Source organism: Ovis canadensis, chromosome 2 (assembly GCF_042477335.2).
Source record: "Ovis canadensis isolate MfBH-ARS-UI-01 breed Bighorn chromosome 2, ARS-UI_OviCan_v2, whole genome shotgun sequence".
Lineage (NCBI taxonomy): Eukaryota > Metazoa > Chordata > Mammalia > Artiodactyla > Bovidae > Ovis > Ovis canadensis.
In genome coordinates this window covers 1961684-1983319 of record NC_091246.1, presented here as the reverse complement: position 1 = coordinate 1983319, position 21636 = coordinate 1961684, and the positions used below count along the sequence as shown (strand labels likewise).

The following is a 21636-nucleotide window of genomic DNA, read 5'->3' as shown; positions in this document are numbered from 1 at the left end:
GGTGTTGGAGAAGACTCTTGAGAGTCCCTTGGACTGCAAGGGAATCAAACTAGTCAATCCTAAAGGAAATCAGTCCTAAATAGTCATTGGAAGGACTGATGCTGAAGCTGAAACTCCAGTACTTTGGCCACCTGATGCGAAGAACTGACTCATTTGAAAAGACCCTGATGCTGGGAAAGATTGAGTGCAGGAGAAGGAGACGACAGAGGATGAGATGGTTGGATGGCATCACTGACTCAATGCACATGAGTTTGAGTGAACTCCAGGAGTTAGTGATGGGCAGGGAGGCCTGGCGTGCTGCAGTCCATGGGGCCGCAGAATCGGATACGACTGCGCGACTAAGCACAGACGGTAAGGAGGGAAAGTTAGCAGCAGAAACGCAAGCCAGAGGCAGTGGGGGTGCCCCACAGGCGGTGCTGTTTGCTGATCTGCAGGAAGTCGGGAGCGGAGCCTGACCTCACAGACCTCAGACACGCCTGGGCCCGTGAGCGTCACTGTTCCTCCAGACCCAGCTCCTCGCGGGGGTGGGGTTGGGGGGTGGACGCTGAGGGGAGCTGCTGTGCTGTGCTTAGTTGCTCAGTTGTGTCCGACTCTTTGCGACCCCATGGACTGTAACCCGCCAGGCTCCTCTGTCCATAGGATTCTCCATGCAAGAATACTGGAGTGGGTTGCTATGCCCTCTTCCAGGGGATCTTCCCAACCCAGGGATTGAACCCCGGTCTCCTGCATTGCAGGCAGATTCTTTACCATGTGAGCCACCAGGGAAGCCCAAGAAGATGAGTGGGTAGCCTATCCCTTCTCCAGGGAATCTTCCTGACCCAAGAATCGGCTGAGGGCTCCTTCATTGCAGGCAATTCTTCACCAGCTGAGCCACCAGGGAAACCCTGCTGAGGGGAAGAGGGGGGGCACATCTCAGGAGGCTGAGCCCAGGGGGTCTGCCCCCTCCCCCAGAGACCCTGATGTTGCTTCTCCCAGGAGCTCAGGCCGAACAGGCTTGCAGGAGCGCATCTAGGTGACCCTGGAGCCTCACCCTCTGGCTTCATTCTCTGCCCCTTACGGAGGGGACTTGGTGTAGCCCGGTTTGGGGGCTCGCTCCTTGCACTGCTCCCTGCTCGGCTTTGGTCTCCCAAAGCTGGAGGCTTTTGTGTCTGCCGAGGGGGCCGGGGTCACTCAGCCTTGGAAGAGGGGCGCCGGGTGTCTACCTGCTGGAGGGCCAGCGTGCAGGATGTGACCGCCCCCTCCCAACGCCCCACAAGGTTCTAGACTCCAGCTTCCCTCCAGGGCGAGAGGCTGTCCCGATGCTTTGCTCGGGGAGCCCATCTCCCCAGGTCTGAGATGTCCTCGGCAGACCTGGGGGCGGCAGGCTGGTTCCAGGAGGCCCCTCCTGGCTGCGTCCTCATGTGGCGCAGGGCAGGGGCGGCAGCCCTGCTGGGTCCTCTTGAGACCACCGTCCGGGGTGGTGGTGGGGCCCGTGAGCCGGGGGCCTGCAGACAGGAAGCTGACGCCGCTGGTGGACAAGGGGGCCCCGGACTGCTGGGCGGGGTGATCAGCGCTCCTGATTAGAGACCACAGGCAGCACCGTCAGGACTTCATCACCAGCGCTAGTGCTGCGGCTGCAGGTGTGGGGGGAGTGTGTGTGTGTGCATGCACATGTGTGTGCAGGGGCAGTGTGTATGTGTGCACACGCGCAGGGGAAGTGTGTGTGCAGTGTGTGTGCGTGCATGTTTGCGCATGTGCAGTGTGTGTCCACGTGGGGGAAGTGTGCATGTGTGCACGTGTGTGTGTGCAGGGGCAGTGTGTATGTGTGTGCAGGGGCAGTATGTGTGTGCGTGTGCGGGGTGTGTGTCTGTGCATGTGTGTGTGTGAGGGGGAAATGTGCATGTGTGTGCGTGCGCCGGGGAAGTGTGTCTGTGCATGTGTGTGTGTGAGGGGGAAGTATGTGTGTGCGTGTGGGGGAAGTGTGTGCATGTGTGTGTGAGGGGGTAGTGTGTGTGTGCGCGTGGGGGAAGTGTGTCTGTGCATGTGTGTGTGTGAGGGGGAAGTATGTGTGTGCGTGTGGGGGAAGTGTGTCTGTGCATGTGTGTGAGGGGGTAGTGTGTATGTGTGTGTGCGTGGGGGAAGTGTGTCTGTGCATGTGTGTGTGTGAGGGGGAAGTGTGTCTGTGCATGTGTGCGTGTGCGGGGGAAGTGTCTGTGCATGTGTGTGTGTGAGGGGGAAGTGTGTATGTGTGTGCGTGTGCGGGGGAAGTGTCTGTGCATGTGTGTGTGTGAGGGGGAAGTGTGTGTGTGCGTGCACGGGGGAAGTGTGTGTGCATGTGTGTGTGAGGGGGAAGTGTGCATGTGTGCGTGCGTGGGGGAAGTGTGTGTCTGTGCATGTGTGTGCGTGCTCGGGGGAAGTGTGTGCATGTGTGTGTGTGAAGGGGAAGTGTGCATGTGTGTGCATGCACGGGGGAAGTGTGTCTGTGCATGTGTGTGTGAGGGGGAAGTGTGCATGTGTGTATGTGTGTGGGGTGTGTGTGCATGTGTGTGTGTGAGGGGGAAGTGTGCATGTGTGTGCATGCATGGGGGAAGTGTGTCTGCATGTGTGTGTGTGAGGGGGCAGTGTGTATGTGTGTGTGCGTGGGGGAAGTGTGTGTCTGTGCATCTGTGTGAGGGGGCAGTGTGTATGTGTGTGTGAGGGGGAAGTGTGTATGTATGCGTGTGGGGGAAGTGTGTGCATGTGTGCACATGTGTGTGTGAGGGGGAAGTGTGCATGTGTGTGCGTGCACGAGGGAAGTGTGTGCAGTGAGTGTGCATGTGCAGTGTGTGGGGGGAAGTTTGTGTGCATGCGTGTGCATGCATGTACAGTGTGTGTGCGCATGTGCAGTCTGTGCGTACGTGTGTGTGCGGGGGAAGTGTGTGTGTGGGGAAGTTTGTGTGTGTGTGTGCGGGGGAAGTGTGTGTGTGGGGGGAAGTTTGTGTGTGTGTGTGCGGGGGAAGTGTGTGTGCCGGGGAAGTGTGTGTGTGGGGAAGTTTGTGTGTGTGTGCGGGGGAAGTGTGTGCATGCGTGGGGGAAGTTTGCGTGTGTGCATGAGTGCATGTGTGTGCGTGTGCAGTGTGCGCGTGCGTGCATGCATCCGCGTGTGCTGATGCAGATGTGCAGGGAAGTACGCTGTCACGCGGCGTTTCCAGGTGTTCTCCAGGCTCCGCCTTAGGAGGCCGTTTTCCCAAACATCCTCTTACATGTCCAGGGGGTCGCAGAGTCGGCCACGACTGAGCCACTGAACTGAACTGAGCTCTTGGGTGCGGTGGCAACCGGGAGGACACCCAGGTGGCCTGGGGCCCATGTGCTCTGCGGCCCCTTCTGGAATGGGGCCTGCCTTTCTAAGGAAGGAGGCCCCCTACTCAAACCCCCATCCTTTGGTTTCCCCTCCTGGATTTTAATGAATGCATTTTATTTTTCGGGTTTCAAATGCTTGTTTGATTTGTGCAAACAGTTCCAAGAAATCCGGGGGCCAGACGGAGTCTCATCTGAGGACGCAGGGGCCCTGCAGAGGCGCATCAGTGCAGTCCGGGCAGTCTGCGGGCACACCCGTGTCTTGGGGCCCGCGCCACCGTTAACTAATCCCGATGGCTGGCTGGTGAGGTGGGCCACTGACGGGGACCCACAGGGACACACGGGCAGAAGCACACCCTGGGGGTCCGCGGAGAGCAGAGGTCCCAGGGGGCGTCTGGGAGGACCCTGGAGTGGAACAAGCCTGTTTCCACATCTTGAGCGCTGCCAGCAGGCGTCTCGGGCTGAGTGCCCAACACAAAAGCCTCCTGTTGCTGGAGCCTCGGGACCTGACCTTACTTGGAAATGGGGTCCTTGCAGGTGTGACTGCACATGGCTCTCAGGGAGGTCCTCCCGGTGAGGGTGGCCCTGAACCTAGACCCGGGGTCCTTACCAAAGAGGAGACGGGGGGCAGAGGCTGCGTGGGCACCCTGAGGGCCAGGCGGGGCTATGACCGGAGGCCCCCGAGCCAGCCTCGCAGAGCCCGGAAGCGCACTGCTGGCCTGGACTGAGGTGCGGACTCGGGGCACGTCCAGCTGCTCATCCGTGGGTGTCTGCTGTGGCAGCGTCAGCAAGCTGAGCCCAGCCCGTCCCCCATTTCTCAGGCGAGACCCGAGGCTCCGAGTGCTCAGCTCTCCACCCGAGCTCCTGCAGGTCCCCTGGTCCCCAGACGCCCCTACGCAGGTGACCCCCAGTCAATTCCTTCGAGGACCCCAAGTGGGAGACTCACAACATGGCGAGCCCACCCTGCTCACCAGCCACACGAGGCTGCCCGGCATGGCAGTCACCCAGGGGCACCTGTGCGGTCTCCTAGCCGCATCTGCTGTTCCTGGACAGGACTGGGGGGGCCATCCCCACGTCTTCCCGAAGTGAGTCCTCCCCGCTCCTTCACCCTTCTTGCCCTGCACCCACCAAGTACCCTGCTCTCTGGAGTAACTCGGGGGGAAGTATGGGGGGAGCTCAACGTGGGGACGGTGCTGAAATTGCAGCAGGGTCCTGGATGAGGGGCCCTGAGGTCCGAGATGCTCTGTGATCAGTTACTGGAAAGGTTGGATCCATTTTCTCTAGGAGGGGGTCATGGACAGGGGGAGGCTGGCACGTATTTTATCTGCTTTATTTATGCGTCTGTAATGGGTAATAGACTTGTCTGAGGTTCAAGGAGGGCCAATTTGCACATAATTCCCAACACCTGAATTGGCCATCTCCTCCTACACGTGAGACAGGCTGAGAAGGCTTGGTCACCAGCAAGCTGGGCTGGATGCGGTCACGGGCTGGGGGTCCTTCCCGCCTGGCCCAGGCCTAGCCCTGGGGACAGCCTGGGTCTGCCTGCTGGTGAGGAGGCAGGCGGGGGTGGGGTGGGTGCCGCCCTGATGTGTGCTGGGGATGGAGGGGTGTGCAAGAAGCCCCCTGCCCTCACCTCTGGAGGGACAGAGGCCCTCTACCCGGGGAGGGGAGGGGATGGCCTGCTCCACCCCTGCTGGGCATGGAGCCCTGCCTGTGAGCTGGCCCCCCAGCCTTCCCCCCACCCAGAGCAGCTCTTTGCTTGATGCTCTTGGGACTGCTGGCCTCGCTGTCCATGCCAGGCCAAGGTGGCAGAGGGTATCCTTGTCCTTAAACAGCCCCCGGCGCCCGTGCCGCTGGCACAGTCACTCTGAGCCACGAGGCTCCGCATGTGTTTGTCTCCAGTTCTGCAAACGTGTATCTACAGATGGCTTCCCCGGTGGTCCACTGGTTAAGAATCTGCCTGCCAATGCCGGCAACGAGGCTCCAGTCTCTGCTCAGGGAAGATTCCACACGCAGCAGGGCAGCTAAGCATGGGTGCCACGACTACTGAGAACTGTGAGCCTAGAGCCGGTGCGGGGCAAGGAAGAGGCCACCACCACGAGAAGGCCCCACGACTGCAACTAGAGAAAGACCACGCGTGGCAAGGGAGACCCAGCGCAGCCAAGAAACCACCACCACCACCACCCACGAAAAGATCACGTGTATCTGCAGTGTTCGTGTTGCTGTTCAGTCGCTCAGTCCTGTCTGACTCTACGACCCCACGGGCTGCAGCACACCAGGCCTCCCTGTCCGTCACCAACTCCTGGAGCTTGCTCAAACTCGTGTCCATTGAGTCGGTGACGCCATCCAACCATCTCATCTTCTGTCGTCCCCTTCTCCTCCCGCCTTCAATCTTTCCCAGTATCAGGGTCTTTTCCAATGACTCAGTTCTTCACATCAGGTGGCCAAAGTATTGGAGCTTAAGCTTCAACGTCAGTCCTTCCAATGAATATTCAGGATTGAATTCCTTTAGGATGGACAGGTTGGATCTCCTTGCAATCCAAGGGACTCTCAAGAGTCTCCTCCAACACCACAGTTCAAAAGCATCAATTCTTTGGTAATCAGCTTTCTCTATAGTCCAGCTCTCACATCCATACATGACTACTGGAAAAACCATAGCTTTGACTATACGGACATTTTGTTGGCAAAGTAACGTCTCTGCTTTTTAATATGCTATCTAGGTTGGTCATAGCTTTTCTTCCAAGGAGCAAGTGTCTTTTAATTTCATGGCTGTAGTCACCAACTGCAGTGATTTTGGAGCCCCCACAATAAAGTCTGCCACTGTTTTCCATCTATTTGCCATGAAGTGATGGGACCGGATGCCATGATCTTAGTTTTCTGAATGTTGTTTTAAGCTAGCTTTTCACTCTCCTCTTTCACTTTCATCAAGAGGCTCTTTAGTTCCTCTTCACTTTCTACCATAAGCGTGGTGTCATCTGCCTATCTGAGGTTATTGACATTTCTCCCGGCAATCGATTCCAGCTGTGCTCCATCCACCCTGGAATTTCACATGATGTCCTCTGCATATAACTTAAATAAGCAGGGTGAAAATATATAGCCTTGATGTACTCCTTTCCTAATTTGGAACCAGTCTGTTGTTCCATGTCCGGTTCTGACTGTTGCTTCTTGACCTGCATACAGGTTTTTCAAGAGGCAGGTCAGGTGGTTTGGTATTCCTGTCTCTTGAAGAATTTCCCACAATTTGTTGTGATCCACACAAAGGCTTTAGTGTAGTCGATGAAGTAGATGTTTTCCTGGAACTCTCTTGTTTTGATGATCCACTTTGATGTTGGCTATTTGATCTCTAGTTCCTCTGCCTTTTCTAAATCCAGCTTGAACATCTGGACTGTTGAAGCCTGGCTTGGAGAATTTTGAGCATTACTTTACTAGCATGTGAGATGAGTGCAATCGTGCGGTAGTTTGAGCATTCTTTGGCATTGCCTTTCTTTGGGACTGTTTCCAGTCCTGTGGCCACTGCTGAGTTTTCCAAATTTGCTGGCTATTGAGTGCAGCACTTTCACAGCATCATCTTTTAGGGTCTGAAATAGCTCCACTGGAATTCCATTACCTCCACTAGCTTTGTTCATAGTGTTGCTTCCTAAGGCCCACTTGACTTCGCATTCCAGGATGTCTGGCTCTAGGTGAGTGATCACACCATTGTGATTATCTGGGTCATGAAGATTTTTGTGCACAGTTCTTCTGTGTTTTCTTGCCACCTCTTCTTAATATCTTCTGCTTCTGTTAGGTCCATCCCAATTCTGTCCTTTATTGTGCCCATCTTTGCGTGAAATGTTCCCTTGGTATCTCTAAGTTTCTTGAAGAGATCGCTAATCTTTCCCATTAAAGATTCGCAATCAGCAACATATCTATTTCATTTTGAACATGAACGGCATTTCAGAGCACACACATCCCTAACCCTGACACCTGGAGGCGTGGGCATGCCCACACTCATGCATACTTGGGTCTCCCTGGTAGCCACTGTGTGCACTCCTCAGCTATGGGGCATGGCACTTTCACTACCTTCTTTAAATCACTGCTTATTTTTTAAAGGCAAAACATTTACCAGTTTCGGTGACTTTTTCCCACTGGTTATAACACACACACACATTATGTAGAAACATAAGCATAAAAGGGAAAACAGAAATGCGTTTCAGCCCATCCTTCCTATGACTGTAGTTTAACATCAAGTATTGGTCTTCAGCCTTTTCTATTAACATATGTGTCGTGTAAACACACATTTGAGGGCTTTTCCAGGTCATTAACTTTTTAAACGACACGGTCTTGTGTGAACGCCCTCCAGGAATGCGCGGTGATGAATGGAAACACCCTATTATCACAATTTCTGACTCCGTTGCCAGTTTATTTTCCATAAATGCTCCATGGTTTTTCTGCTCACACACGTGTGAGCGTGTGTTCCCACAAGGCTCCCCGACAGCTGCGGGGGGTGAGCAGCGCAGCCCCCAGGGGTGTGGGTGTCTCAGCTCGGGTGATGAGCCCCGCAGACAACAGTTTCAGCAACAGATGCTGACCTGTTGTGGCCTGGGGGCTGGGGCTGCAGGGTGGTCCCTGGGCCTCGCTCCTTGCCGGGTCCTCTCCTGTGCGTCCCTGGGCGCCGACCCTTGGGACTCCATCCCACCTGGACACCTCCTTGGAGGCCCATCTCTGCAGAGAGCCATGCTGGGGTTTGGGGAGATTCCGGGGGAGCAGCTTTTGCGGTGCTTCCTGGGTGTGTGATGTGCAGTTGAGGCCTGGATCTGGGATCGGGGAGCACGGGGTGTGGGTCTCCCCTGGGCTGGGACCCCCCCATCCCGGAAGGCAGGCTAACAGTACTCGATGCGTTTGGTATAGAAACTTAAAGGAAAACAGGGTGTAAAGCAGGTAGATCCCAAGGGTGAGCCCAGAGGCTGTGGACGCTCTGGGTGGGGGTGGGGGTCCCCTCCCTGCCTGAGCCGGAGGCGCCCCTCACTCTCTCTGGAGGTGTAGGCCCGGTCCTTCTGGTGGCCTCTCCTGTCTCTCCTATCTCACAGGGTAACTAATCTGTTTCAACAACTGCTGAGACCGTCTGCCCAGGAGATGCTGCATTTGTGTGTTTACCATGGAAATAACTAGAAATACAGCTTGGCTCTGCTTTATGCAATACACGTTTATATCAGAATCTTAAGTGAACTCTGTTTTAAAACGTACTAGCAGAGCTCGGTAACTTAAAGGGCCCCTGCCAGGGTTCTTGAATCAGGTGCGTTAGACACTGTAACGGCAGGAGTGATGGTGTAAGTACGGAAGCAGACAGCGACCCCCAGAGCTGAGAGCAGTGACCCCTGTCCTGGCCCCACTGCACATGTAGACCCCTGTCCTCGCCCCCGCCCCTGTGCTGGAAACGCGCAGGACGAAGAATGGATTCGCTCCCCCGGCACCAGACTCCTCCGAGGGGCTCAGCAGAGGCTGGAAAAGACCCCAGGGAGCAGCGTGGAGCTGCAGCTCTGGGGCAGGGGAACGGGCCCTCTCCCCGATCTACGAATCTCTAGAATGCTCTGGCTCGGGCGAGAACGGTGTGTGTCACGCGGTCAGCTCTCCCCTGAGGCTGCTAGGAGAGAGGCCCCGGGTGCCCCCGGCCCCTGTGCGTGCGCACCCCGAGTCTGCAGCCTGCCTGATGGAGGAGGCGGTGGGCAGACGCCGGGCGGGAGGGCCGGGGTGTGCGCAGGGGCGCTAGGCCAGCTTGAGACACTGCGTGTTGAAGCAGTCGCCCTCCGTGCCGGCCACGGCCTCCAGCAGGGCCTGCTTCTTCTGCAGGCTGCGCGACGACTCCAGCTCGTACATGGTGGTCAGGTTGAAGAGCACGCTCTCGTGCAGGCGCTGCCGCGGGTCCCGCCGGGCCATGGCCTCCAGCTGCCGCAGCGAGTCCTTGAGGCGGCCCAGGTACAGCAGGCACACAGCCGCGTTGTTGCTGGCCTGGGGGGTGGGGCAGGGGTGGGAGGGCGTGTGCGGGTGGCCCAGGGGCCCCCAGCCCTGGAAGGTGCCTGACACCAGCGGACGCGCCACCTCTGCCCGGGGCATCTTACCACTGCATTCGACGGGTCCACCCTCAGGATCTCCGTGAAGAACCTGTGCGCTTCGGCGAAGTTATTCTGACCGAGGTGAAGGAAAGCTCTGCAAATAAGCGACACGGGAAGGATGATCCAGAAGTCGGATGCAGGCGGGTGTGTGGCGGGGACACTGAGGGGGCAGCTGCAGGAAGTGCAACCTCGTGGGGAGGGCGCGGGGAATGCAGTCTGTAATAACGCCTTATCTTTGTGGGCAGACAGACCATGACTAGACTAGTCATCCTGATCAGTGCGAAAGAGAGAGAAACATCAGGTCACTATGCTGTGTAACAGGAACGGATGGTGTTTCAGGTCAGTGACACTCCAAACAAACTCACAGAGAAAGGTTCCATCTGTGGCTACCGGGGGACGAGGGCAGGGGCTGGATGAAGGCGGGCAAAGGTACAAAGCTCCGCGTGAACAGGCGCTCAGCACCGCGAATGCCATCAACACCGCTGCGTGTTGCGTGTGACGTTGGGTGCGTCCCGTCTTTAATTTTGTGTCTGTATGAGATGATGAGTGCTCTCTGTTCTGTGGGCATCACCTCACAACGCATGGAAATCAGGTTGTTCCTGTTCACACCGTAAACCTGCACTATGCTGTTACTTACATCTCAGTAAAGCTGGAAAACACAGAACAGCAATACACACCTGTTCATCAAAACCATGACTGTGCCCTGTAGCCCATCCAGTCTCTGTGCTACTTTCTCTACGTCTTGAAAGTACTTTTCAGCTGTTTTTATGTCTCCAATCTGCTTTGACAAAATGGAGCAGTCAATTCAGGTGACAAACGTTAAATCCACACCCACACAGACAGCTCCCCAACGCCAGGTGAGGATGCTGCAGACACGATTAGACAGCAGGCACGGCGGAACTCTGGAGCCACTTACTGTCATTTTCCATTAAAAAACAAAAAGCAAAGGCCATTTAGGACAGAGCAGGATGACAACATCTGTCCACATGTCAGAAAGTGAGTGATTAAATTATATAAAAAGGCAATTAAAAAGGCAATATAATAAAAAGTACTGTGATATGTCTAGTAAGCAAATAAACAAACCCACACTAGTTATTTGAAGAAAAAACATGAGCTAATAAGTGGAAGAACTAATCAAGGAAGAGAAACCGTAAGAAAACAGAATTATAGCTATGACAGGAGAAATGACCTCAGGTAAGATGACGCCGAAGTGATTATGAGAGAGGACTGCTTCACAGAACTCTAAGCAAATGCATGTGAGCACGTGGAGCAGACATGCGGTCTTTATTTTGGCACTCTAAGTGAAGAAAGCTGAGCGCTGCAGAACTGATACTTTTGAACTGTGGTGTTGGAGAAGACTCTTGAGAGTCCCTTGGACTGCAAGGAGGTCCAACCAGTCCATTCTAAAGGAGATCAACCCTGGGTGTTCATTGGAAGGAATGATGTTGAAGCTGAAACTCCAGTACTTTGGCCACCTCATGCGAAGAGTTGACTCACTGGAAAAGACTCTGATGCTGGGAGGCATTGGGGGCAGGAGGAGAAGGGAACGACAGAGGATGAGATGGCTGGATGGCATCACTGACTCGATGGCTGTGAGTCTGAGTGAACTCCGGGAGTTGGTGATGGACAGGGAGGCCTGGTGTGCTGCAATTCATGGGGTCGCAGAGAGTCAGACACGACTGAGCGACTGAACTGAACTGAAATTGCCAAAATTGATCCCGGAAACAGAGAAGAAACCTCTCCCACACATGGAACACTAAAGCTGTTAATAAGCTGTCCCACAGACCCCAGGAGTGTGGCTCAGGCCTCTTTGAGTCAGGTATTCACATCTTCCAGCAACAGATAATTCTACAATTATCTGAGAACAGAGAGAGAAAGAGCAAGCTACTTCTACGAAGACAGAAAACAGATACTAAGTGCTGCTGAGAACAGTGGGTACACACACACACGCACACGCACGCACACGCACACGCATGCACACACACGCACATGCACGCACACACATGCACGCGCACACATATGTACACGCACGTGCACAAACCCAGACCAACGGCAGCTGCAAAGAGCTGGGCCCGCCCCCGGCGCGCAGCCCTGCGTGTCTCGGTGGAAACCAAGGATGACTGGGCTCCCACACCTGCTTCTCCCTCCTTCCCGGGGACGAGGGCGCGCGGGGCCCTGGGGGGTCTGGGGCGGGAGAGGAGCCCACGGTGGCTGGCTCCTCGCGCCAACACACTTCTACTGCAACAGGGCGATGCCTCAGTCACCCGTCTCTGTGCTGCCTGATGGAAATCTGCGTACATTCACGTGTAGCAACTGGCCTCCCCATCACATCGAAGCTGGAGGCTTGATACTCAGTACAGTCAAACCAGGACCAAAAAAGAACCCGCCTTCTGACAGCAACAGACGTCTGACTTGACACCCTTCCTGCGCTTTCTCAGACCTACAGGACTCGCGCTGAGGTGCAGCCCCCCGACCCCCCAGCCCCTCGCACCTGCAGGAAGATGCGGCCGATGCAGCTCAGCACCTGCGGCTCCTGCTCTGGGTGGAATTGGACGACTGCACGGTACGCGTCCACGGCCAGCACGTAGTCCTGCGGGAACACTTGAGAGTCAGGAGATCCCGCTCCATGCGCATGGAACACACAGACCTCGTGAGAGGGGACACAGCACCTGCCGGGAGCGGGGCGGACGGCCCAGCGGGCCTGGCTCTGGGGTCTGGGCGTGGCCCCGGTCCCCAGAGCCCTCCTCTCCCGGGGTCTGGCTGTGCGCTTGGCCTGGGGGTCTTTCTCCTTCCATCCACTGAGCAGCAACTAGCATTTCACCTGGACCAACTTTTTCCTGCTTCTGTCAGGCCCTGGGGCCCAAGCTCGGATGGCAGGCGGCCTGTCCTGTCTGTGGACGCTGTCCGGGGCTCGTGCCAACAGCTCGCTATCTCTTCACGGGTGCGGTCGCAGACCACAGGCCTCCACGGTCTGTCAAACCCCTGAAGGTACTTCTCTCTCTACTTGCCTCCATCTTTGTCCTCACGCAGACTGGGACTGCAGTCGCTAGTTTGCTGACTGGGGCGTTAGATGACCGGGGACGCTCCACAGGAAAACCAGGCGCAGACCCGCCAGCCCGGCACCTTTGAGTGAAGCTCATCTGAATGAACTGGACCCCTGGTGCCTGTGGGGAGCCGGCCACACCCGCTGCCCATGCCCCACGCGTGTAAGTGCCCGTGTCCATGAGAGTGTGCAGTGGGCGAGGGCCTTCTCCTGGGGGTGCGGTGGCCCCGGGCCCCTCAGTCTTGGACGGGAGCCCTGGGGCGGCTGCAGCGCTGGGCTCAGGCGTGCTCCCAGGAGACCAGCCGCCCGTGACCCAGAGCCCGGCCCAGAACTGCTGTCGGCCGGAGGCCGTTCCTAGAGACAGCCCCCTGCTGGGTGAGGACACGCTGCCCCTCCAGGGACATCAGCTGCACTGAGCTCTCCAGGGAGAGTGCCGTCCACTCTGGTCGGGCAGCCGCGGCCTGATGGTGCCGTGAGCGGCCAGCGCACAGGGCTGGGCAGGGTAGGGTGACCCGTCTCGGGGCTGGGGGACGTCTAGGCCGTGACTCGGGCCGCCCTGCCTGACGGCGTTCCGGGCGGACGTTCGGGGCTGAGGCATACGGATGGACGGCTCACCACCGAAAAGGTAAGCGACTGTCAGGCCACCCGGCAGAACTGACGCCAGGGCCCACTGCCCCCCACCCGCGAGGCTGGCTCGGCACCACGGCCTCACGCTGCTGTCTAAATGGGCTTGCCCGAGGTGGCGGCCGGATGCACGTGTGCCGAGGCTGTGACCGCAAGATGCTTTACTCCTTTTTAACTCAAGAACACAAAAGACTCATCTAAAATTTCACATTAAACCGCATTTGTAGTACAGGCACTTCTGAAGCGCTGTGTTGGTTCTGTGCTGGGTTCCGAGAGCACGGATGGCAGGCGGAGTCAGAGCAAGGGGACCCCCTTGGCGAGCACAGGGTCGGGAACCCAGGGAGCACAGAGCGCGAGGACTTCAGGAGCCCCGTTCAGACCCGAGTCTGCGGGGCTTAGTAGAAACTGAAGCACGTGGACCCCAGGCGTGCCGCTGGCCCCTCTGCTTGCAGGCCACATGGGGGCTCTCCCCCTCCGAGGGCCTGGGGCTCCCCACCTCTGGGAAATGGTACCTTCATGAGCAGCAGGCAGTTGGCCATGGAGCACGTCACCCGGCCCAGGCGGGACCGCCACAGCTGCACGGAGGCTGCAAGAGAGGAGGGGTGAGCGCCCGGGGACGCGGCCAGCAGCCCAGCCACAGACGGATGGAGCCCCCACGTCTGTGGCCCTGCCCTGGCCACGGCTTCCTGTGCCGCTTGGCACACTCCTTGGGCTGTGCTCTCGACGGCCGCCCAGCTTCAGGGGGACAGAGCCTGACTGGACCAGGAGACGAGCCCGTCGTGTAGCAGGGCCGCCCCGGAGGGTTGTGGACAGGAGGGGCTCCCCGCTATAGGGCTGTGGGCAGTCACACGTGGGTGTCGGCACCGCAGCTCTGGTGACAGCAGCCTGCCTGCCCGAGGCCTGGGTGTCCCACCCGCTTACGTGGAAGCATCGGTTCCTAACCCAGCTGCCTCGCCGGGCTCTGAGGGCTGGCGGGGGAGGAGACGTGGGGTGGGAGGGCGGAGAGGCTGGGGCAGGCCAGGCCCCGGGAGGAGCCGTGGGGGGGGAGGGGGAGAGCCAGGCCCCCGGGAGGACCCTCCTCCTGCTTCCGGGACCAAGGAGCAGCTCTGAGGTAAGAACCTCCTAGAAAGGATGCTCGTTCCGGGAGGAAAGCAGCGAGGAGACGCACGTGGGAGAGGGCGAGTGAGGCGGATGGAGGCTGCGACCCGGAGCAGGCGGGGCCGCCTGCCTGGGACGCGGGCGGCACTGACCTTGCCTGTTCTCCTGCGCGATGCTGCACGTGGCCCCGTCCTCCGCCAGGCCCTGCTCCAGGTTGGCCAGGATCTGCGGGACACGCAAGGACAGGAGTGAGTCTGCCTCTGGGCGCTCTGCTGAGATGCTCCAGGAGCAGCAGGTTTCTCTGCCGAGGAGGGTTTCCCGGGGACACGAGTCAAGCGTCGCCGCTCGGCACGCACAGGGCGGACGGCAGAGAGAGCGGTGGCCCTCTGGCTCGAGGAGGGTTAGGGCTGACGATGCCCGCAGAGCGCCTGAGGAGCCCGACACGCGGAGCGTGCGCCCGCTCTGTCTGGGAAGCTCCAGGTACGGGACAGAAGAGGACGATTTTTCACTCCTGTGAAAGCATCAGTCTCGCTCCTCCAGGGCGTCTGGGCCGCGCGGCCCTTTGTTAATCTATCGCTTAAGTTCTGAGCATCTGTTACTTTGTTTTTCCTGTTTGGCTAATGGCCCTGAGTCACTTCTTTTGTGACTGTTCCCCTGAAAGAAAGGAAGCTGCTGCCCCGGTGATCTGGGCAAAGGATGGATTCTCATGGCGGGCAGAATGAGGAGAACAAAGCTGTTAGCAGTGAACGCTGTCTGCTGGGGAGAAAAGTAAAGCCGTGTTAACAGGAGACAGGCGGAGGGCTCCTGGCTCTGTGACGACGCGCTTCAGGCACGTGCTCTGCAGAGACACCCTCGCTCTGCGGCTCACCCTGCCCTCCACACTGCCCTCCGTGGCTCACCCCAGAGGGGAAGCTCGCCGCCAGCAAAGCAGCTGCTCCAGGCTCTCCCTGGCCTCGTCCCTGTGCCCAGGATGGGCCACTGGGCCTCCTCGCCCTCAAGGGTCTGCGCTTCACGCCAGGAGGAGGACGACGTGCCGTGAACACAAAGGCCTGTCCCACCGTGACTGCTCGGGACACACCTGTGTTTTAAAAGTGTAACAGCTGCAAAGACGAGCTAGTTGGTCCAAACCAGGCCACATTTTCCAGCTACTTATCAGCTGTCTCCTGACCAGGAACAGCAGTCTTGATGGCCCACTGAGTGGGGACTGCCGGGAGCCAGCATGGGGAATCCCGCCCGTGGCAAAGGTCATGAGGAAGGGGGCCTGACAAACGTAAAGGCGGGATCAGGCCTCAGGGGTCCCCTGGACTTTCTCGAGCATCTACCCCCAAAACCAGAGTCTGCCTGCCTTCCTGCGTTCTGCTTTCCACCTACTCTTCTGATGTTTAAGGGGGGCTGTCCCCCACCGCCTTCCTCTGAAAGGAGTTAACTTGGAGCTCCAGGTAATAAGTCTCCTGGGCGGAACAAGAGTGTTTCAGTCCAAAACCTCTCCGACGGCTCTCTAGCCTGCCTGACAAGTTTGTCCGGCCTCTTACAATCACACGTAATTGTTCACAGCCTCCCAACCGTGAGAGGCACGAGATGTTTTGAACTTTCCAAATACAGAGTCTTTTGAGAAGTTATAAATTATTAGTGTAGTATTAGTGGGTTGTTAGAAATATACCGGTGGAGGGTTTCATTGTTGAGCCAATATTTGCTGCTAAGTCTCCAGATCCCTTGCCCCTTATATACATTAATTGATGTAACTGGCATATGGGAAAAATAAGTAGTGACCTTTGATATTAATCACGTTAGACCTTAAGCTAGTAAATTCTTTTCTTGACTATAACCCACTGCACCTTTGCCCTGTCAGGAATGCAACTTTATCTGGTGCCTTCGGAGGGTGGCACCTGGTTTAAGAAAAATCACCCTTGGAAAAAATAAGTTTTCTGGTTGACTGACTGTTATCAGAAAGAAAAGGTCATAAAATGTTAGCAGGCCCCCTGGCCAGAAGATGATGTAAAACCACCGAAGACCTTTGTATGCACGCATAAAGAGTGCCTGGTCTCGATAAAGGTCAGGCCTGTTGACCCCGCATGATTTTGTATTATCCATTGATCTCTATGTATTTAAAGCTTTCCTGAAAAACAAAGAGTTGGACCAGTTCCTGGAAAGACTGGTTTCCCCATGTTGTCTCTTCTCTCCCTCTCCTTTTCAGGCTGAATTCCCATCTGGAACACAGAGGCTTGCCGTGTCTACTAATTTTGCCTGGGCTTCTAAGACCTGAACGGGGAGGCGCTTTGCGTCTCCACTCCTTCGGGAGACCGGGAAGGCGCCTGTGGCCTCACGTAGACGGTGCAAGTCTCTTGTCTCGAGGCTTTATCGGCTTCTTGTGTGAACCAAGGGATACATCCTCTTTTCCCTACTATTTTCTCCACTACATTATTCCCTAATCTCTCTGTATATCTCTGAATAATTATCAAATCACCGACGCCGGCCCCGCTTCAAATTCCCTGGTTCCACTGGGGCTGGACCCTGGCAGGGGACAGTTACAAAGCAAGGCTGGAGGCGCCGAGGAAGGGGAGCAGGGGCCTGGCTCTCCCAGCCCAAGGGCCGTGCAGGCTCTGGTGGGCCCGCCAGGCGCAGTAACGGGTATGGGTTGGAGGCTGTGAGCCTCTGCCTCCCAGAACCACCCAGGCAGGCTGCACCCAGCGTGCTCAGCCTGGGAGGTGCTGGTGGGGGGGCAGGTCAGCCCCACCCCAGCTCCAGGCCAGAGCACACAGCTCCCAAAGCAGCTGCAGTGCCGAAGTAACAGTGGCTCTGAAAAGTGAAGATGCTGCCTGGAGGTGAGGTGGGAGGACTCAGGAGAACATGTGGGTTTGGGAGATGGTCCTCCACCCTGCGGGCGGGGCTGGCGTGACCAGAGCTGAGAGGCTGCACGGAACCTGACCACCTCACCCCTGCCCAGGGTCCAGCTCATCCTGGGCTGGTCCTGGGTGGGACAGGCACCCTCAGCACCACGGACAGCAGCGGAGGGAAGCCCAGGGCCCAGGAGGCTGGCGCTTGTCGGTTCTGTCCAGGAGAAAAAGGTCAGCCTCTCCCGGGCTGCGGGTGGGGATGGTCTAAGGACCGGGTTTATGTATGAAGTGTCCAGTCCTCAGACCCCTGGGCGCTGGCCCTGACGACTCACTAATGACCCACTGAGTCCACAGAGGGGCTTAGATTCCCCTGGAGCATTCTGGGACCTTCCCAGACCTACCAGTCTCTTCCAGACTTCTGGAAAAGAGGCTTTTCAAAGTGAGAAGAGGCTTCTTGGAGCTGCCCCAGGCCACTGAAGGAGCATTAAGCACTCCCAGGAGCCAAATGCTGGTCCGCATCCATCATCTGACTCCACGGCAGCCTAGAGGAGACTGGGGACATTCCTCCTCCCAACACGAGGCGCTCAAGGCTTCCAAGGGCCAGTCATCCCGCTAGGAAGAGTCTGCCTGGCTCTGAAGTCCCTCCAACCACGGCCTGTTGATGTGCCCGGCGAGCATTATACTTTGAAACAATACTCTTCCCAGTCAGCTCAGAGTGAGAAACTTCAATGACAAGGTAAACCAGCCCTCACTTCCTGCTGGGAACCCAGAGGACCACCCAGGAGCTCCAGAAGTGTCCACCAAGAGCAACTGGGGACCGGAGTTCAGCAGGTACAAATAACCCCATTTTACGAATCTGTCAAACATCGCCGCTCCTAACTGCTCCCAGTCACAGCTCCGAAAGCCCCCACCCTCCAAGAGCACTGCACCTGGGCCAGCTGGCAGGGGGCGGGCAGGGGGCTGGAGCCGGGGAGACCCCAAGCCAGACATCTCCGCCCCAGCGCTCAGGGGAGCAGCCTGATCTGCTGACGCCGCTTGACGCCTGCCACGTGACTGTTGCTTTACAGCCAAGAACAACCCGGGATGCAGCGCTGAACCTCAGCTGCCTTCGGAGCCAGAATTACGAACGGCAGCTGCCACGCCGTCATGACGGAGTCGTCATGAGTGTGATTTGCGTTCATTCTGAAACACTTCCAGCATTATCTCCTTAAATCCGGCTGCAGCGCCTGCGGGACATGGAGCAGGCGCCCGGAGCCTCCGCAGGCGTGCGGGCGGCCGGCAGCCTGGGCACACACTCACGGGTGTCGTTTCTACACGAGAGGAAACGCTTCTGTGGCACATGTTCACGGGTGTGACTTTACACGAGAGGAAACGCTTCTGCTTTTCATTTACTGACGGCACCAGGAAGCAGGGTTTCAGGCCTCGAGCTTTGCCAGAACCCACCCACCATCCCCCAGAACAGCTTCAGCAGGAAGAGCTGAGCAGCACGGCCACAAGGAGCTCGGGCACCTGCCTTCCCGGAGGGGGACGCGGGGATGGGGGTGGGGACAGTGCGCTGTGAGGGCGGGCATCGGGGTGAGCGCTCCACCAGGCGGGCAGGGGGCGGCCCAGCCGGAGCGGGGCTTACCTTGCTGCAGACGGCCTTCACCCTGTGGAGCCGGTCCAGGGACTCCTGGGGGTTCCCCAGGTACTGCTGGAGCTCCGCGTGCAGGATCCGCATGGAAAAGGGGACCATGGAGCCTGGAAGCAGAGCCAACGCGGAGTCAGTCTGTCGGCCGCTGCCGAGCGCAGCCGGGAACCCGCGGGTGTTCCCGAAGCAGGGAGGACAGCCCCTTCATATCCTGGCGAAGCGCACAGTGATGCCGGTTCTCGAATGGGTCCCAGCTCCCTCGGTAAAGCGTGTGTCGCAGATGACGACCACAGGAGGGCTGGCCGTCACCTCCTGCCCACAGCTACGCCCCAAACGCATGGAGGCTCTCACAGTGAGAAAAACAGCAGAGGCCACCACCCTGCTCCAGAACAGGACACTTGTGGACCCTCTGTGAATAGGCCAATATCTATTTAAGAAATTAAATTAATAAGTAATAACTTTCCAAAACAGAAGGCACCAGGCTCAGACGGTGGCACTGGTGAGTTCTACAGAACATTGAGGAAGAAGAGGTACCAATTCTCTACAGTTTCTTCCGGAAAATAGAAGTGGAGAAGATGCTTCCTAATTTATTCTATGAGGCCAGCACTGCCCACGTATCAAAACCAGATACTATCATAAGAAACAAAAACTACAGATCAACACGGCTGATGGACACAGATACAAAAATCCTCAGCAAAATTAGCAAGTCAGATCTGACTAAATCGAATCTACCAGAAAATTAGAAGTCAGATCTAACAGTGTATAAGAGAAATTATCCACCATGACCGAGTGGGACTCATTCCGGGTGTGCAAGGCTGGTTCAACGTTCAAAAATCCACGTAACGCATCATGTCAAACAAGCTAAACGAGAAGAATCATACGATAAATCCAGAGGAACAGAAAAAGCATTTGCCAACATGTAACATCCATTCATGATTAAAACTCTCAGCAAATGAACAGTAGAGGAAAACGGCCCCAGCTTGATAAAGAACGCCTACGAAAACTTACAGCTCAGCTCAGCTCAGTCCTCAGTCGTGTCCGACTCTTCGCGACCCCATGAACCGCAGCACGCCGGGCCTCCCTGTCCATCACCAACTTCCGGAGTTCACTCAGACTCATGTCCATCGAGTCCGTGATGCCATCCAGCCATCTCATCCTCTGTCGTCCCCTTCTCCTCCTGCCCCCAATCCCTCCCAGCATCAGAGTCTTTTCCAGTGAGTCAACTCTTAGCATGAGGTGGCCAAAGTACTGGAGTTTCAGCTTTAGCATCATTCCTTCCAAAGAAATCCCAGGACTGATCTCCTTTAGAATGAACTGGTTGGATCTCCTTGCAGTCCAAGGGACTCTCAAGAGTCTTCTCCAACACCACAGTTCAAACGCATCAATTCTTTGGCACTCAGCTTTCTTCACAGTCCAACTCTCACATCCATACATGACTACTGGTAAGCGACCTAATTAATGGTGAAAAACTACACGCTTTTCCTCTAAGCTCCTGAGTAACGCAGGGACGTCCCCTTTTTACTGCTCGTACTGAACATGGCACCGGAAGTCCTCACTAACGCAGACAGAGCAGAGAGCCAAGAGATCGTGCCCGCACGCTGTCTGCTCTGGGCCCTCACGCCACCGTCTCTCCACGCAGCGTCCTCCATGGCCTCAAGCCCCCACCAGGGCACCTGCCCTGGACCAGGCTCCCACAGCCCAGGAGGTGGACAGCGGTGGCCCTCCATGTGCCCCCGTGACTTGCATCTGGAGTTGGGACTCTACTCAGACCAGAGTAGGAAAGGTGGGCAAGGAAGAGCCAGCACCAGTGTCCCGTAAACACGTCACCCTTGCCCGTGACCTTCCTGGGGGGCCCGAGACGGCCGGGCTCAGATGGGAGTCGGCTTCCCCCTTCCTGGGGGGCCCGAGATGGCCGGGCTCAGGTGGGAGTCGGCTTCCCCCCTCTCTCTTGGCACCACTGGGCTGGTGCAGCTCACACATCTCAAAGGACAGAACCCACACAGGAAGCACACACAGTTCGTGACACACACAGAGAAAAGTGCCCCTCCCTAGAGAGAAATACGGCTCAGAGTCAGGACAAGAAAGGGGCGGCAGGAGAAACGCCGCCTGCTGCTTCCAGCTTGAACAGCGCAGCGGGAGAGCCACTCACTCAGCAGGTTTTGGCGCCAAGCACAAGAGCAGGCGCCGGACGCACAGGTGACGGGACGTGGCCACTGTCCCCAAGCAAGCCCTGCGGGCCTGTCGATGAAACAGCAGACACTGCTTTGACGTAAGTCAGGCCTTTCCTACTTTTGTTTGTCTTAAAGAAATACAAACAAAAGTACCTTTAAACTGGCTCTCGGTTCCGCAAACCCGGCCTCGCTGTGTGTGAAGAGTCACTGGGAATCGGTGAAACCCTTCACGCCAGCGGAGTCCAGCAACACGACCCGCACGGCGCCGTGCCAGCCAGGGGCCCGTCTCCCCAGCACGGAGCACGCACCTTGAAACAAAGCACGCGTCAGAATCTGGAAGGAAACTGACATCCTGGAAGGTCCCGTGTGTGGTCATGACCTGCTGACTTCTAGGTTAGTATAGACACTGTAGGAGGGCTTCCATGAATCATTTAGGAAACGCTAAGTGCAACTGCCCCTACGCCGTTCACGGTCTGGAGTCCCCTGCAGGACTGCAGGCCCGCTCGGCCGCCAGTGCCACAGCAGGTGCCCGAGGAATCACAGCCTGCCGTGCAGAGGGCCCGGAAAGCAAAGCAAAAGGAGGGATGCCAGCCTGACCCCAGGGGCCTGCCTCCCTCAGCAGGCGCAAGACTTCCTGGTGTGGATGGGCTGGGCCTCTGGCCACCCACTGGCCCATGTGCTGGGCACGCAGTGCCTTCCCTCCAGCGCTCCGGCCACCCACACGGGACAGGGAGCTGGACAAGGCCAGGCTGCTGTGGGGCCCAAGGGGCAGACGCGACGGCACGGTGCCTGCCGGACACGCAGCAGAGCACAGACTCCGTGGTCAGCAGGC

General features: G+C 57.3%; 1 protein-coding gene across 6 annotated transcripts in view; it reads right to left on the bottom strand.

Annotated features, from left to right (window-relative positions):
• Positions 1-7693: 7693 nt before the first annotated feature.
• TRAPPC12 (trafficking protein particle complex subunit 12) overlaps positions 7694-21636 on the bottom strand; it is a 37750-nt gene continuing 23807 nt past the window's right edge. For 5 of the 6 annotated variants that reach the window (XM_069575196.1, XM_069575197.1, XM_069575198.1 and 2 more), the window contains exons 6-12: positions 18631-18743; positions 14322-14394; positions 13584-13657; positions 11896-11994; positions 10082-10182; positions 9411-9498; positions 7694-9300 (exon numbers count right to left, since the gene is read on the bottom strand). In XM_069575196.1, coding sequence (XP_069431297.1) covers positions 9058-9300; positions 9411-9498; positions 10082-10182; positions 11896-11994; positions 13584-13657; positions 14322-14394; positions 18631-18743 — 791 coding nt within the window. In that variant the 3' untranslated portion in view covers positions 7694-9057. Of the gene's footprint in view, positions 9301-9410; positions 9675-9769; positions 10183-11895; positions 11995-13583; positions 13658-14321; positions 14395-18630; positions 18744-21636 lie in introns of those variants that run through there. The other variant, XR_011254151.1, reaches the window with a different exon arrangement.